The sequence below is a fragment of the Lampetra fluviatilis genome, chromosome 7 (assembly GCF_964198595.1).
Source record: "Lampetra fluviatilis chromosome 7, kcLamFluv1.1, whole genome shotgun sequence".
NCBI lineage: Eukaryota > Metazoa > Chordata > Hyperoartia > Petromyzontiformes > Petromyzontidae > Lampetra > Lampetra fluviatilis.
In genome coordinates, this window is record NC_136281.1 from 7,659,345 (window position 1) to 7,676,880 (window position 17,536).

Here is a 17,536-nt window from a genome sequence, read left to right on the forward strand (position 1 = left end):
TGGTTAAATTTACAGGGGAAAAAAATGCGTATTAAATTTCAGAAACAACTAACACTTTGGTATCACGTCTTCAGATTCAATGCACTGTCTGATATGGGTTTAATAGAACAAAGCTATGCATTGGTTTGGATGTGGAGGTCATTCTTTGAATTTAAAAGGAGGCAAGACAAAAGAGGAATTCTTGTAGAGAGATTACCTGGCTCCTTCCAACACACACCACGTGCCGAGTCCTGCCTGCGCTGATGGCCAACAGAAAGATATTGATTTCTATACTGGATGCTGAATTCCAACTAACTCTCTTTTTTTATAATTACGGCCGGCACTTATTTATTTCATTCGCTTCGATCTTTTTTGACAGCGTTAACCCACTTTTTCAAACATCGATTATGTGATGCGTGCACACACACACACAACGCACACAGACCGAGAGTGGACACAGCTGCCACTTTGTTCACATTATGCACTTGATGGTGGTGCACAATCTAAACATATTTACACACTGCACAGTTAAATTATCAACAGGGCTTAGTGCCGTGCATTATCATGCGTTTCCGTCATGATGCGACGTACACATCTACAGACTGAGCTGCTTGATTAAATGGCGTGCGTCAATTTTTGACGAGGGCTTGTGATGGCAGGCATTTTTTATTGGGAATGTTTTATAGATCCATTCAACAAGAGAACGTTACATATTTCATTTACTTTGAAGTAATTCAAGTGGCTTAATATCTCATGAGGCAGGTAAGGGGGGAAATTAGCTCCAGACTTGGATTCCACTCGGGGTAAAAGGGTTGCCTGACAATTAGCTTCTGTCCCAATTACATATAATCATTTTTGAAATGGATCACCGTCACATATTTTTTTTTAAAGCCTGGATATACAAAGCTATATTTAGAATATTAGTCTCTCTGGATTCAGAAATTGTTGCAAAATGACTTTCGAAAAATAAAGAAGTCCATGTCCACTATGCTGAGTGCATCACCTTTAGAAAATATTAAGACAGTAATAATAATAAATCCACCTAACTTGTGTAAGTTTAGAGCCTTTGCAGAATTGGCAATGATAATGAGAATGTTAAGGTGCTGGTAACAAAAAAAACTCAAGATGGTTGTCCTCATTTTCATTTTAAATGTGTCCCACCTTCAAGTTACTATGAAACTAAACCATACAGCTTTTTGCAATATCAAAACCCCTGTAAGCATCTTGCTAAAGGATAACACGGTTGCGCAAGCGACTGAGAAATGAGCACACCTCATGAAATATTGAAGCAAACTTAGACTTGAGCTGCTGCTCCCCTAGGACCTTTACGAAAGTCCCAAGGCACCCGCAGACTGCCGCGCTCATTGCCAAGTGCAGTTGGACACGTACCCATCAAGTAGGTGTTATGGGACGAGTTGATGAAGTAGTGAGAAAGGGGCTGCATCATGTCGTCACTCAGGTCGATTTTCTCGGCTGGGATGGCAGAGTTCTCGTCCCCTTGTAGGAACTTGAGGAATCCTCCCACTGAGATGTGGCCTACCAAGCACAAACAGAGCAGGGCATGTAAACAAGGGAGCACGGCTATTCGGGGGGTGGGAACTCACGTCCCGGTCTGTGCTGCCGATCCTGGAATGGCCCAGGGCTGGAAACGAGCCATTGAGCCTGGTTCCAAGTGGTTGTGGGAATGTGGAAAATGTGGAACTACACACATGCATACCTCTCTGTCAGTGAAGGTCTAAACTAAAACAATTTTTAAAATTTTATCAAGTAAGGCCCATTTAACTATATTTTTTCAGAAGTGGCCTGGCCACAAATAATAGCTCAACGAAGTTGCTGATCATGTGGAAATGTATAGCAGCCAAATACTCTAAACACATGCTTATAAAGGTACAACCCTGCAGTTGTTTGCTCAAGCCACTGTTGGCAGAAGGGTGAGAGGGAGCCCTAGAGAGTCCCTCTAAAGTCTAGAGGGTATTTTGGCCTACTCTTCGGTACTGGTCATGAATCTTAGAAGAGGTGGGTGTGCCCATACTCTACCCCAGTATATGCAACCTGCTGATTGACTAAGTGTGGTGCAACCTAACTGCGGTCTTCTGAATATCTGTGAAACTACTGGACATTTGTGGAAAAAAGCTTAATAGCTCATCGGATTCCTCAAGAATAATTAAATAGTCTGATTATGATTCTGAAAATAGATAAAAATGATGATTCTGCACCCATTTGTACTGCTGGGTGGATAGAGGGAGCGTGGTTTAAGAAACCTGCCCAATTGTTTCAACTGCCATGCCGGGAGGTCAAACTGGTGACCAGTGGATTACAAGTCCAGTGTGCAAACCATTACACCATGGCAGCGTCCCATAAAACAAAAGAAGACGTTTGAAATGAGATGCAAGAATGTTAAAACACTCAGAGGATGGTAGATACATTAAGTCATCATCTCATGCGCTGCTCAATGCTGGCATGACCTGTGAACCAGCAAGTCTGAAATGGGCTTTGTAGAATAAACCTGTTGGTGGTATCTCTTAGAAATGTGTAAATACAATACTCCCCTTGTGAATTTACTCGCGGTTCACATTCGTGAACGTGAAGGAGTGAATGGAATGTTCAACCATAAAAGCTTAGTTTTTTCCGAAATCTACAAGGATGACAGACAAAATGTCCACAATGTGTCTCACGTTAATAATAATCAACATGCAAAAGCTAAACATTGCGTGTCAAATTATCATATAATGCAATGATTTTAGCTACATATTTACTTTAAGAGTACTGCAATAGTCACCGTGTCATATATATATAGCATGCCATAGCTATAAAATGTAGTTTATTTTAAAATATATAATGTACAAAAACTAAATAATACAAATCTGACTTCATGGTAAAAATGAGGCCAACATTTTTTCTAATAATTGTAACCTGGTTGCTACGTGTATTCATACTAGTTGACTCAAACTTTTCTGAGCATAAAGCAATCAGAATAATGATAACAAAATATTTTTGGAATGACTAGCCAACATAACATGGAATACCTTAATGTAATTCGCAAACGGTGGCTTATCTGGTAGTGTCACCTGGATTTCATAGAACCCATATATCCAATTTTACTTGAAAAACCCTGCAATTTTTCACCAATGCATAATTGTTTCAGTAATGTAAAGTAAAAAATAACCATGCAAGAAACCTATTTTTAAACCCATATAAGACATACTCTGTAATCCAGAAATGCCTCAGTAATAATAAGCGTGGTGTTTATTGGATTCTTTATTACCTTAAACGACAGGATCTGTCTACCAGAAGGATTGTGCAAATGGAGTGCATGTATATTTCATTTGATTGCTGCTCCAATTCACTGCAAGAATAAACATGTGAGTTCTTTCTGCCTACAAGGACAAGGTTAACAGCTTTGTCAAGCTAATGGATAAATACCCCTCGGGCAATTGGTAAGCCGACTGCAGGGCCTTGGCAGGCTCCATTGATCAGGGAAAACAGAAACATTGTCAACGTAGATATTGCCAAGAGTGTGAGAAAATTTACGATTCAGCAGATGTTTGTCTCATAACCAACGAACCAACAAAAAACATGTTGTAGTGTGAAAGGTTCGCAACACTCCTGTGAAATGTGGGACTGAAGGTATCATGATGAGTTGGATGCTGTAGTCAACATGTTGCCATTACAACAATGCACGTTACAATGCACGTTGTGTTGTGAACAGTTCTGAACAAAAGCCACAAACTGTGCAACATGTATCGGCCAAAAATATGAATAACATTAAATGTGACGTTTGCTCTTGCTTGCTAGATCTGTGCGCTCTGCAGCTTTGAGGGTGATATGGAGAGCCAATCTAGGGGATACGTTGAAAGAGGCGGTAATACTTGCACTTTGCCTCCACCACATGCAACTTGCCAATCGAATCTACTGCGGTGTTTCTATTAATACTGCTGGGCGTACAGAAGCGGGCATATTTAAGAAACATGCCCATCGTTACAACTGCTGTGCCAGTAAATAGAAGCGGTGACCTCTGGATTGCAAGTCCAGTGTGCGCTAACCATTACACCATGGCAGCATCCCATGAAACCTTCATTATACCTTGAATAAACGTGGCCATAAATTGTAGTGCAAATGGCCGAATTATAGCATGAAAGGACAGTCCTATTACAGAAAGAGAGTCATTTTATTTACAGGTGATATATGTGTATCATATCAAATGCACACAGCTATATACATGGAATAACAATGAAAATAATGACATACATCTGGACAGAAGATGGCTCTGCTCTAGGGGAATATTGATTTGATGGAGAACAAAGTGGAACAAATTTTTCCGAAGTCACGTAAACATCGTCTTTTGACAATGGGAATCTGGACGAAGAGGTTAAAGAACCAAAACAGCGTGAACACGGTGTTTGCTAATGGAAAATTAGTGCAAAGGGATAGATTGGTGTTCAAGTGAATTAAAGCAAGGAGGTTAGGGAGAAGGAGTTGGCTCCCACCTTTTTTTGCCAGGCTGGCGTTGGGCTCGTACTTCTCTATCATGAGCTGAACCTGCGACGGCTTGAGCGGAGGGTAGAGGATCTCGTTGAGGCGGGGGTCACGCTGACAGTTGTTGATGAATTCTGTGAACTGGTCCACTGTCAAGTACGGACGGCTGCGTGCCCCCCTGCCAACGGACGCAAGTGGAGGAGGTAAGTCATTTTAGAGGGCGGGAGGAGTATCTCAGGATTGGACAGGAGGTGAGGCATCTTGAGTAATGGACCTGCAGTTTGCAGTCGTAGATATAACCTGTAGGGATTTGTGTGCAAATTGGTGAAATAAACTGACACAATCTATCACAGAAGAACCCCCCGGCCCACTTTGTCGCATATACAAACATGTGCATAGTGCATGCTGTGTGTCTACAATATTTATAGATGTGAAGTACATTAGGGCTAAGCATGCACACTAATGAAGAAATTGAAAATGTCTCCTGGGCAAAATAAGAGTACTGTATTATATTTGTTCAACTCAGATGACACCCTTGAGATTCATATTTCCAGTGAGGTTCTGGCTAGAACGCAGCAGTATTATATCAATTCCTCAGCAAACATAGCCAATCAATACTCGGTGGTGACGAGATGTTAATTACCTCGCCTGGTATAAAGGAGGTCTATTTATATGGAGTTTGCATGTGCTCTCCGTGGTCACGAGGATTTGTATCCGGGTCCTCCAGTTTTTCCTCCACATTTATAAACATGCTTTTAGAGAATTTGGCTGCTAAATAGTCCACTAAGTTCAGCAATTATTTGTGGCCAAGTCACTTCTGAAAAAAATCTAGAAAGCTAAGTGGGCCTTACCTAGTAAAATAAAAATAGTAGTAGTAATCCACAACACATAGATTATCAAAATACCTGAACAAAAATGGTATAAAATCTACAGTATGAAATGTAAAAAAACTATTATAAATTACAATGCATGGATGAAAGTGACCAAATGGCGAAGCATGAATTACTTATCAGTTAAATTATTATATCTACAAAATCCATTGCAATGGAACATCTCAATTTGGTGTCCAAAATAATATAAGACTGCGCTGTAATGTTTCACCGTTGTTTAAAGTAAAACCAAATTCAATCAGCCTCATGCTAGGATGTGACCAATTCCAGTCGATCGTACTACTCAGGAGGGGAAATCGTTGCAGCCCCAAAACAAAGGGAACATCACGTGCGACAGATGTCATGGACCTGATGGCATGCGATGACGTTAGGCGAACCAGGTGACAGCAGAAATGTGTATAACATTTGCCGTGTATACCTTTACGAATACAAACTGGCCAGCAGAATCTACGATGACATTTCAAATTCACCCAGGAGAGGCCTGAATACAAGTTGCAATTATGTTCTCGAAATGGGCAACCAGGCACAATCATTGTTTTGTTCAGCAAAAACATATCAACCAGAGCTGCCTTTATAAGTGCCAAATGCAATAGAGGAAAGGTAACACTGTTCAAGGTAAACGTGCAGCCCTGCAATTCCCTGCTCATCCCACTGCTGGCAGAAGGGCCTCTGCTTGCAGGAGCTGTACAGAGCACGTCTGGAACATAGTTTGGCCTACTCTTCCATGCTGGCCATACGTTTTTGGAAGAGATTGGAGTACCCACACTTTACCTCACCATATGTGACTTGCTAATCGAGTGTGGTGTACCAATGTACACTGCTGGACAGACAGGCGGAGGGGATTGTGGAAATTTGCCCAATGGTTTCAAGTGCCGCACCGGGAGGTCGAACCGGTGACCTCTGGATTGTCAGTGAAGTGTGCTGACCAGTACATCACGGTAGCATCGACATCACAGTAAAGGTTGATGTATGTTCCTTACTGGGGTTAATAGAAGTGGAGCAAAGGTTAATTGGAGAGTGACTTTGATGGGAAAACATTCATAGAATACACGCAACCCTCCGGCCAAATTCCCATAGGACTCTGCCGTCATTGAAAGTAATTTTAATATCGTTCAAATGTCATTTCAGAATTAAATACCTTTTCGAAAACTTACCTATATTGTTAATCGCATCTTTAAAACTGAAATATAGGTTTGTACAAATATGTAATTGCAAAGACGATCGGTACTTTTAGCCATCAATATTTGGCACATTGGTATATTCCGCTTTATTAAATAAAAATTGCCAAATTCACTCCCACCTGCTCTCGTCTGTTTCTTTATTTCATCATATTGATCCCGTTCCACCTTCAATAACTGCCCTAGATATATACTGACATATATAAATACTCTGTTGTGTTTTCCAGTCGTGTCTCTCCAACAGTTATTTTTGCTGTTCGGCTTGTGACTTCTATTCTGGTCCTATATCTCTCGAGCCCCACATTGCAACCTTCTTCATAAGTTCTTCGATAATTTATTGTAGTTCATTTCCATTGCTGTATTGGGGAACACATTTTTTATAACGCAGATGCGAATTGGATTTAATGCGATTGAGTGACCACAACTACGTCGCGCGAGTAGTAATAAGCGTAGATTTGAAGCTTTCGTGACTGCAAGGATTCATATTTTTAGGTTTTTCGGTAAAGTCACGTAGGTAAAAAAATTAAAATTCATAATTAATAAAAGTACAGCTATCGTGCTGTGACGGTTCCACCTGAAGACGGAAGCTTGTGTTGCCTCCTAAACGTCGTGATTTTTAGTTTATTTTTTATTTTACTTATATTAATTTTTATTTTTTACCTACGCGACTTTACCGAAAAAACCTAAGAATAGTAATAAGCGGTTGTAGGGTTGCCTCAGCGGAGCATCACATGAGGCATTGGGATGCTGCTGGATGCTTCTAGATGCTACCCACGTGCCTCAGTCTTTGTGCAGCCTGCATATGCATCTGACGAGTTATCGCGAATGGTCCTTTACCCTATATTATATATTAATAATTATCGCGCGAGTTTTCCATAACTCTGTGTTTTTCAGGAACGCAACTACCATGCTATAGGAGAACAGGTTGTATCAATATTTATGCTTATGCCTTTATATTTCTACAATCTAGTTGTTGAGAGATATCTTGCAATTTCACCTTGAATAGCCTTGATTAAGAGCCTTGTCTAACTCCTGATTTATATTGTGTGGCATCATGTTGACTGTCACGGGTGGCGACAAAGTTGGAAAGCTTTCACGAAGCAGTGGATAGATCATGGCTGATGAAAATGAATATATATTTATGTTAAAATTAAGTAGATTTCCAAGGAAAAAATACATACATTAAAAAAATTCCCAAGTAAAAACAAAGGTGTTTTGCATCTACAAACACCTGCTTTCAATAAATTATATTTCCTATGAAGATGAACCAAGGGGTAATGAAAATATGAAAATGTTAGGTGTACTACTTCAGAATTTTCCTCAAATTAAAGATGAGCCATATTTCATGGTCAGTGTGTGGAATTTAATCTCGGTTCAATATGTTAATTAAATGCAATATTATAGACTCTCAGCAATCCATGGTCCAACAATCTAATCTCCCACTGTGAATAATACAAGTCAGGGACTTGGGATGGCACAGGTGGCCTCAGTAATTCTCTCTCTTCATCTGGAGCATCTATAGCAGCTGTGCGATGCCGCATACATTCAGTGCTCTTGTGCACTGTCCTCGAATTGAGGCTTCCTTCTCAACCTGCGGGTTGTAGGCTGTGGCGTGGATACCATGCAGGAGAAATAAAAAATGTGTGCGGAGAGCACAAAACACACTTATTTTGCAACATGAAGCAAGTGCCTAACACCACGTTGACGAGAGGCGTAGAGATGTGATCTTTCATATTCTTAGGTTTTTTCGGTGGTACCGTCACGTGGCTGTGACGGTACCACCTGAAGACGGAAGCTTGTGTTGCCTCCGAAACGTCGTGATTTTTTATTTTTTATTTTACTTTTTAATGTTTTTTACCTACGTGACTTTATCGAAAAAACCTAAGAATATGAATCCCTGCAGTCACGAAAGCTTCAAATCTAGAATGTGATCTTTCTTTGCATTGTGGCCTCAAGTCAACCCGGCGGGGTGGTGTGAAAGACCAATCAGTTTAAAAGGCAATGCATACATTATCTGAGCATGTTTGTTTGCATGTTTTGCCACAAGTATGCGTGATTAATGCAGACTTGATGCCTTGCAAAATGTATCTATTTAGTGTTGGAATAGCTTAACACCTGTTTTATTGCCAGAAAGGGCAAAACCTGTTATTATTTTGATACTGGAAAAACAACGTCCCATAGATAAAACAAGGAAAATGACGATTTTGGTTTAATATGGATAATCTGTTTGCAATTTGGGTTGTCATCCATCGGCACCCGATGGGAGTATCATTCATCGTCTGAACAATATTGCTTTGCTCTGATGGATTTGTCACGTGTGTGTGTGTGAAGAACCAAGCAAAACAATGGCAGTGATGGGCTATTGAGTGACAAACATTTAATGGACTGGTATATAAGTCTTGTCTTGTATCAACGCAATCCAAAAGTCGATTCCAATCTACGCTCCTGCTACTTTCGTCAGCCTTTCCTTTGAGCGGTCTCTGATAAGCGTCTCATTATAGGCACGCCAAGTATATATAAGCAGATCAAATTAATTTAATGAGGTCAATGATCAGAGGTATTAATGAGAGACACCTAAACCGTAGTTACACAGGTAAACCCATTTCGCTGAACAAATAAAAACACTGACAGTGATGAACTTTACATCGCATCTGCTGTAAAGTCGAGATCTGTAAAGCTATAGTTTCATGTTGTTTAGTTATTTTAGTTTGTACTGAGTGCCGCTGTTCATCAGGCATGTAATGGTGCATGAATTCATAATTGTAATATATTCTTACACTCAAGACACAGACGAGCGTGGAATTTGTGTATGTCAGAATTGATTATTTATGTTTGCAAATCACATCGAATGATATGCTCATGGTGAATAAGCTAATGAGAAGGAAAAAAATGACAAAAAATAATCAATAATTGATTCAAATCATTGCATTCATATCTGACAATGTCTTATCTTGGTGGGGGGAGGGGGGTACAACAGCAGGGAGTGGATAGCAATCATTACAAGTTTACTGATTACTTATAACGTCGGAACAGGGATGTCTAAACAAAAGGAGACAACGATGGAAATGCTAACGCAAAGCACGCAGTGTTGATGACCGTGAAAATATGTACTTACACTTCAGCAAATATCCCATCAATCTCAGGCCTAGGGCAAATGCTTTTGATGAAAAGTCTGAACACATCGGGTCCAAACTCTGCCGGGTAGATGGCATCATTCTGCATGAACAAACGGCAAGCCATGCTGTTTTAAAATACAAACCTCATAATACAACCTTGCAGCTACGATGAATAAAACATAGTGAAGCCTTAATTAATATGTAAGTGAATGTCATTCTAACATTTGATATTGCTTGAAGGGATATCAGATGAATTATATATGTTCTTAATTTTCTGGGATCAACAAAATATGAAGGTCCCATGCTATACATAATTAAATTGTTTGAGATATTATTTATTTTTAAATCAATGAAATAGTAGCATATATTAAATTATATCTAAAGCCCAATTAGTGCTATTATGCAGGAAAAGGAAAAACCATTCACGATAAATATTTGATGAGAGCCTCTCCAATAGACATGAAACGTAATAACACACACGTACATTTGCTGAGAATATAAATATTTTAATAAATGGGATTGCTATAATTGGAAGCTACTAAGCAGCAAAAACATTTATACATTGTATTAATATTACAGGTTCACCCCAACATGGTTGATGTTATAACATCTTCCAAACTCGAATGTCACTTGTGGGTACAGCGGGTGGCGCATCGGTTAGCGCAGCGCACTCCCGAGCCCAGCAATTAATTTTTTGCAAGCGGCTGTAAATCAAGTTACCGCCACCCCCCTCACGATAACCTTTCGCCGGTGTGCGACCCCACTATCCCGTACCCTGCCGTTCGGCAGTCCGCAGCTCTCCAGCGCCGTTTCCACCCGCCTGCGGTCTGCTGCGAATAGCCGGCAAATGCTGCACGCAGTGGGTGGGCGGGTGGAGTGGGTTCGCAGCAGAGGCAGCAACGGTTTTATTAGAGATATGGGGGGGGGGGGGAGATTGAAGCAATGCACAGGGTAGGTGTTTCAGGCATAATGAGGGCATGTTAAGTGTTACACGACGTGTCGGTGGGTTTTCGGGGTAGAGTGCGGCACAGAGTGGGAATGAAAAAAATAGGTCAGGAGATAAGAGTTTGTGTGTATAGGAATTAGGGGGTAAGCAAGAGAGGTTAAGAGATGGACAATAGAAGGCAGAGGTTGGCATGTATGTTGTGGACATTAGGGTGAAATAGTTAATGGGGTTAAGGTGTTAGTAGGTAAAGAGCAGAAGGCATAAGTGATGGATAGAGAAAAGAAAATAACTTTTAGGGAAGTGGGGTAGAGGAAGAGAGTTACAGAAGCAGGAAATGTGGGATGTGAGTATTTAACAAAGAGACAGTAAAATCAGAGAAGATAGTTTTTCATGTTGAATAAAGAAAGGAACAAAAATGTATGGGATGGGAGTTTAGCAGCACCGGTAATGAGATAACAATGATCAAATAAACATATTCACGTGACTATACCGACTCAAACACAGGCACACACTGTTGCATTCCTGTACCGACATTTATCAACGTAGGCACTGACGGCCAAGGCAGCCGTTGACTCTTGCCAATATTCCATGTGATGCTCCAATATCAAATGTGTAAATCGTGGTTTTTATTTGTACACAGCATGTCACAATCACGGCACAACTTGACTCCCAGTGTTTTTAAAATGCTGCATTTCTAACGTAACGCTAAATTGCACCGTTGCGGCGATGGCCAACAAAGGGCCAAAAACTGTTCTTCACGTTGCCATGTTGAGAGAGTAATCTTCGGAAGTTGTGGAGAATGTTTAAAGTTGAATGGGGCCCCATGTGAGACAAAAGTTTGGAAGTTGGGTCCCCAGACCACTTCAAAAGCTTTCAGTGACCGTGGAAGGGATTTAAAATCCGGAAGCGACATTTCTCTGCCAGCAAAGATCAAGGATAAACCCTGCTGATACCTTCTGTTGAGCCGGAAAACCTTTCACTGTTAACTCTGGCAAGTGTGGAACATTCGGATTCATCCATAAATTAATAAGGCAAGTTTATGCAATTATTTTACACCAAACTAAACTTCAATAACAGAAACTAATTGGAGTCACACGGAGTCTAAATGCAACCCCATCTCAAGACGCTGCACAGAAACAGTGGCACATGGGCATCTTGGGAAAAAGGAAGCATATCTATTTATAAGAAAAAGATAGTCGACCATAACAGTAATGTAATAAGATTTCACGATTTCTCAGCCGAGTTTCATTGTATGACGGCAGGAAGCAGCGCTTCTCTCATATCCTCAGAAGAAAAGGATTGGATCTCTCAGCCGGTCGGGCAGCACACGTGCATCCGTGACTTTGTGAGCTCACAGCCACCGCCAAAGTCAGCTACGGTCACCTCTCATCTGCGACTGGTGAAACGAACACCGCCTGCTGAGCATCCACCTGGCACAAAGTCAGCGCCAGGTCATCCTCGGGGTATCCCGGTGGCGGCCACAGGCATGTGGAATATTCAGGAACGACTCAAGAGGGGCAATGGAGATGTGCGCTGCCTTCTGCCCATAAGTGCATCAGGCAGCGCTGCCTTGATTAGCTGCATTAATAGCACACGCAGAAGCCAAACTGCTTGTGTCTCTGACCTATTACTGTCTGTCGATGAAGTTTCTTCCCTTGAACTTTCCACAATGTCATCTCAACTCGCTCTCCGGCCCAAAGCACCCAACTCTTACTCCTCAACTTGCCGTAAAAAAAAACACCTAAAAAGCCCACTTCTTCAATCAGTCAAGTTGTGCACGTTTTCCTCCTAAGTGTTCGGCTCCTTGATATGTGTTCACATTTAGACGCAGTGCAAATTCATTTTTTTTATCATGTTGTAATCTATATTGTATGTTTGTTGCAATTGTTTGACAGACTGAAGGCAAAGCTTCATTTTGCATGTTTACAATATAGCTATAGCAGGCATGAAACAGTTGCCACACGACGATTGTGATTATTGTACAGGAAAATGCATTTATTACATAAACGTATGAAACTGAAAAGGGGCAAACAGAGCTCACTTCTTAACTGGAATCTTCGAATCTTGGTTCAGCTGTAGAGTCAGCTTTGTATACCTGGGGAGAAAAATAATGCACTGGATGAAACGTGTTAAATGTTTGACTTGAGTTAGTTCTTTATCCATCATAACATGCATTTATATTTACTTTCAGCTGGAACTATTCTTCATTGCTATGAGTTAATTACAGTCACTGAATAGCTGAAATATTACCATTAAAATGGTTGTCATGTTTGAAAAGCCAAACACGAATAGTATATGCAAATGAAATATGTATATTGTAAATTAAATAAAAATACAAACATCACATAGGGATGTATGTAGGCCAACAAGGAAGCAATTGTGAATGAGTACAAAGATAAATGCCCATCCCTGCACTGCCTTGTTTCCCACCACTGCTGGTGGGAAGGACTCCACGAGAGGGAATTTGGCTTTCTCTTCCATGCTGACCAGGCATCAATGAATAAGTGGGAGTACCCACACTTTGCCCCACCGCACGTGACCTGCAGATAGACTAACTGTGCCATACCCATTCATTCTGCTGGACGGACACAAATGTGGGTGGAATTTAAGAAACTCGCGGCATTCGTTCAATGGGAGAACACAACGGCGACAACTGGATGGAGAGTCTGGTGTGCGCGTAACCGTTACGCAGTGGCAGGATCGCCAAATTGTGAATTATTTTGCCGTAATACATCAGCTCAAAAGCCAAAGTGAAATTGTGCAAAACTGTCTCACAGTTTATCCAGAAAGATGTCCCGGGAGGAGTTGTGGTAGAGGAGATTTGAAGCGAGTTGAAAGATTCCTGTCGCCCACTCCTGGGAGATTCACAACAGAGGGAGACGTGACATGGAAACTATCACTTGCAGCAAGCGTCCCCTGGCTCCCATCACACATGTGCGTGATCAACGCTAGTTCTTAAAAGTGTCTGATTATACACGCATGCCCGTAAATAAATAAAAATAATTTATGAATGTGGATTTAGTTTTTTTTATCCCCCACAATTTACAATCATGATGTTCCGTATGAACCGGTGATGTGCACCATTTGATTTATGCATTTGGCTGTACCATTGTGATGTTCCAGTTCAATGCCTATGGCCGTCATCTTCCCGTTCTTGACGCTATGTAAATGGATTCGACATATGAACGGGCACCACTGGGTAAGTTATAGATTTTAAAACGTTTTTGTATGTGTCTTGACGTTTTTTCGACATTCGTGAAACTTGACATATATGTGGCAAATGAGATGTTACATCTCATCGGATTTTCCTGGTAAACTATTTTTTCATACAATTAAAATCATTAAACATGAGCAATATTAAATGAGAAAGTTTGGATGCTTTGCACGTGAAGCATTCTGTTAGAAAATGGACAAACCAGATGGTGGTCAATCGAGTTGCGTAACAAAATTATGAAACTCGCACAAAAGTGCGGGCAGGAAAAGTCTAAATCTTGTTCTAAGTTTCCTTGCACCTTTATCCTCACTCCACCCCCCACTGGCAATGTTGGGTTTGAAACAATGCCAATGTAAATCCCTTGAGCTGTGAAATGTTTTGTGTAGACACTTTTTTTTCTGGGTGTAACGTTCTTCCTGGTCCCGGGGTTAAGTTTACTCAGCAAACCCTATTGAATGTCTGGTTTATATTTTAGAATAAAATAACACTGCTTCCTTCCTGAAAGCTATTGTTATAATAGACACAGCCCTTAAAACAAACAGTGGGAGTTCGGTTGGACCAACTTTTTTTTTAAACTTCATCAAACTCCGATTTGACATCAGACCATGGGAGAGTACCTGTTCTGTTGTGTGTGAGAGCGAGATATGTCAAGATGCAAAGATTTGTGACATATTGTAAAGTACAATGCTCCAAGGTGTTGATTTAGAATAATGTACAAATGTCAAAAATTGAAGAGATTGTGGTATTGACTGGAAATATATAAATAAAGATCACAACTGTCAGTTAAATCCACTTATAACACTACCATCTTACACTTCAATCAGCATTGTTTAAAAGCTTTAGGCATCATATACAACCTCCATACAACGTCGAGACACAGCTGACAGGCAGAAAGCCTCGAAATCCTCACGACGAATATGGGAGAGAATTTTTTTTATTTCCAAAACCTGTTTTAAAACCCAGCAAAGATAAGGGTGCAGCCTGACAATTACTTGGTCATGCCACGACTGGCAAAAAAAGCCTCCACTAGATTGTGGTCCAGTGAACCTCTTGAGGGGGTATTTGGCGGTGGGAATACCCACACTTTACACCACGACACGTGATCTGCTGATCGACTAACTGTGGCGGACCCCGTTGTACTGCTGGATCGACAAGAGGCGGATGGGGGCTGGGGGTTTAAGAAACTTTCCCGATGTGTAAACAGAATCAGAATCTTTATTTATACTGCAGGAGGAATCTGATGAGCTATGAAGCTCTTTTTCACAGACGTCCAGTCGGCGGCGGGTCCGAAAGTTACAACAATAATCAGGATTCATCTTCTTGGTTCTTTCGGTAAAGTCACGTAGAATGGAAATAATAAAATAATAAAAATAAAACATAATAAAATAATTCTCACGACGTTTATTTCCATTCTACGTGACTTTACTGAAAGAACCAAGAAGATGAATCCCTGCAGTCACGAAAGCTTTAAATCGAAAAACAATCAGGATCACAATCTTTATTTATCTATCACCACCGGAAGATCAAATCAAGCCGGCAACCTTTGGATCGCAAGTCCCGTGCGCTGTGAACCACATTTCTGTGCAGAGTACATTTGGAAGAATAGAGACAAGTTGATGTGAAGTACAGCGAACTTGACAATGGAAGAGTAGATTATCTTTGTTCTATTCTAAGTTTAGGTGCATCGACAGAGGCGGGATGTTATTATAGCTGATAAATGTTCTTATGGCTGACGGGTGCTCATAGCTGGGGGTATGTTCTTTTAGCCACGGAGGTTTAAGTATAGTGCAGGGCAGTGTTGCTGCCCTCTTTTCTGATCTATAAATATAATTGGTACGCTGTGAGCCATTCAAATTCTGCGGCTTAAAAAGCCTAATGCTTTGGGCTCAAGGAAATTAGTAGCTTTTATTAGGATTTACACAAACGTTGAAATATATATCGACGTGCAGATTTGTCGTTGCAAAATGTGACGAAAATTTATTTAGGTTCATGTAGAATCGTCCTCATAGAGGTCACTGGCATAATAATGCGTGATCAATAAACAAAGAAAAAACAATTTAATGCTGTTCTTTGAATGTGATTTGAACCATCATTTGCAGTCAATAAATCTAATTTTGAACAGGCAGCCATATACATCCATCAGGTATTTTGCACAGTGCATTCTATGAATATGAAAGCGTGCATATAAATAAAATAAATTTCTAGTCTCTGGCATTTAGCTTGTCTGCTGCAATCACTCACCCCCTCCATTTATTATTTATACCCATTATCCTAGGTTGTCCGTTATGTCAGATTATACCGGTGTTTAACCCATGGAGCAAACTGAACACAGTACCGGAGGCCTATTTGTCTGTCGTTCCATATCTTACCTTGGCAATCTCTTCAGAGAAGGCCACAAAGTTCAGGAAAGTGAGGTTGACGAAGTCTGATCCAAACACCACGGTCACCGTCTTTTGCTCCAGTCGGCCCTCTCCATTCCCGCTCTCGAAGACGTCACGCAGCTTGCCGTCCTGCACACAGAAGAGGAATGTTGGCACGTCTGTCTTAGTGTTCCTCACGGTACATCACAACGGTGGCGGTCAATATGAAAACCGTGGCATTCCATCATGGGCAGTCTGCGTGAACACAGTGGCGTAGCTAGGATATTTTGCGCCCGGGGACGAACTATAAAATTGGCGCCCCCCCCCCCCCCCCGTTTAATCACATACAAAATGTAATTACATGACATGTAGGCTGTGTGTGGCGGGATATATAAACTTTTAGTTTGAGCTGTAGATTTGTGCAGTAGTTTCAGGCTGCTGCGCCCGCCGCAATAAGTTTTAATGTAACGTTGTAAGCCTCATTTTGGCGCCCCTTTACCTTGGCGCCCGGGGACATATGTACCCCCCTGCCCCCCCCTAGCTACGCCTCTGCGTCAACACAACCTGGGTGGTAGGATGCCTCCTCACACCGTAAGCACCTTTCCCTAAAAGCTGCACCCTGAGGTCTCAAGATAAATTGGAAACTCCGTCGCCACCAACACCGGCTATGAAATCGGTATACAAATAAAAACTTTCAACTTGAACTTTTAGGCAGACACAATAAATCATTATTTCAAGGGACGCATCATGCTGATTGAACAACAGATCGCATTCGGCACTCTCAAAGAGTAAAGGCCATTGCGCAATGTTTCACTATATTTATCAAACGTCTTCGGAAGTCTAACTGATATTGGAGATCATTGACCTGTAAATAACATATTACTTTCACAGCGAATTCCTACTTCAACATTGCTTCAGTGAACTACACTTTAGATAACTACACAGTGCATATAAATCAGAAAGGCAATGCTCTCCAGATTTATAGCCACGGTCTATTAGTTGTCTTTGTGAGGCCTGAGTTGTGTAATAGTTGGCAAGGGGGTATCTTCCCTTATTGTATTACTCATGTCAGCTTTGCACACAGGGACACAACCGCAAACGGCTTCGAGATGTGGCACAAAAGCATTGCACACGTGAGCCACAGAGCCTCCCAGCGCAGGGCACGTATGTCAATGCCAAAACAACAATAAGACAGAGGCAGCGACTGGCATTCACAGACAAAAGCTCGTAACACGTCAATAACCCTTTCAGTCCAAATTAGAAAGAAAAAACCCACAACAAACCACAAAGGGGTTAGCTTACATTTTGTTAATTTAATTACACTACCTCCTCTCTCGGTCATAATATTACGGAAACTGGTATTGTTGCCTCAGCTGC

The 17,536-nt window shown here is 41.1% G+C and overlaps 1 protein-coding gene across 2 annotated transcripts in view; it reads right to left on the bottom strand.

Annotated features, from left to right (window-relative positions):
- Nucleotides 1-17,536, bottom strand: part of PLCB1 (phospholipase C beta 1) — a 183,850-nt gene that overhangs the window by 61,197 nt on the left and 105,117 nt on the right. For both annotated transcript variants that reach the window (XM_078858355.1, XM_078858354.1), the window contains exons 4-10: nt 16,169-16,309; nt 13,361-13,440; nt 12,627-12,680; nt 10,414-10,489; nt 9,639-9,739; nt 4,467-4,633; nt 1,369-1,515 (exon numbers count right to left, since the gene is read on the bottom strand). In XM_078858355.1, coding sequence (XP_078714481.1) covers nt 1,369-1,515; nt 4,467-4,633; nt 9,639-9,739; nt 10,414-10,489; nt 12,627-12,680; nt 13,361-13,440; nt 16,169-16,309 — 766 coding nt within the window. The remainder of the gene's footprint in view (nt 1-1,368; nt 1,516-4,466; nt 4,634-9,638; nt 9,740-10,413; nt 10,490-12,626; nt 12,681-13,360; nt 13,441-16,168; nt 16,310-17,536) is intronic.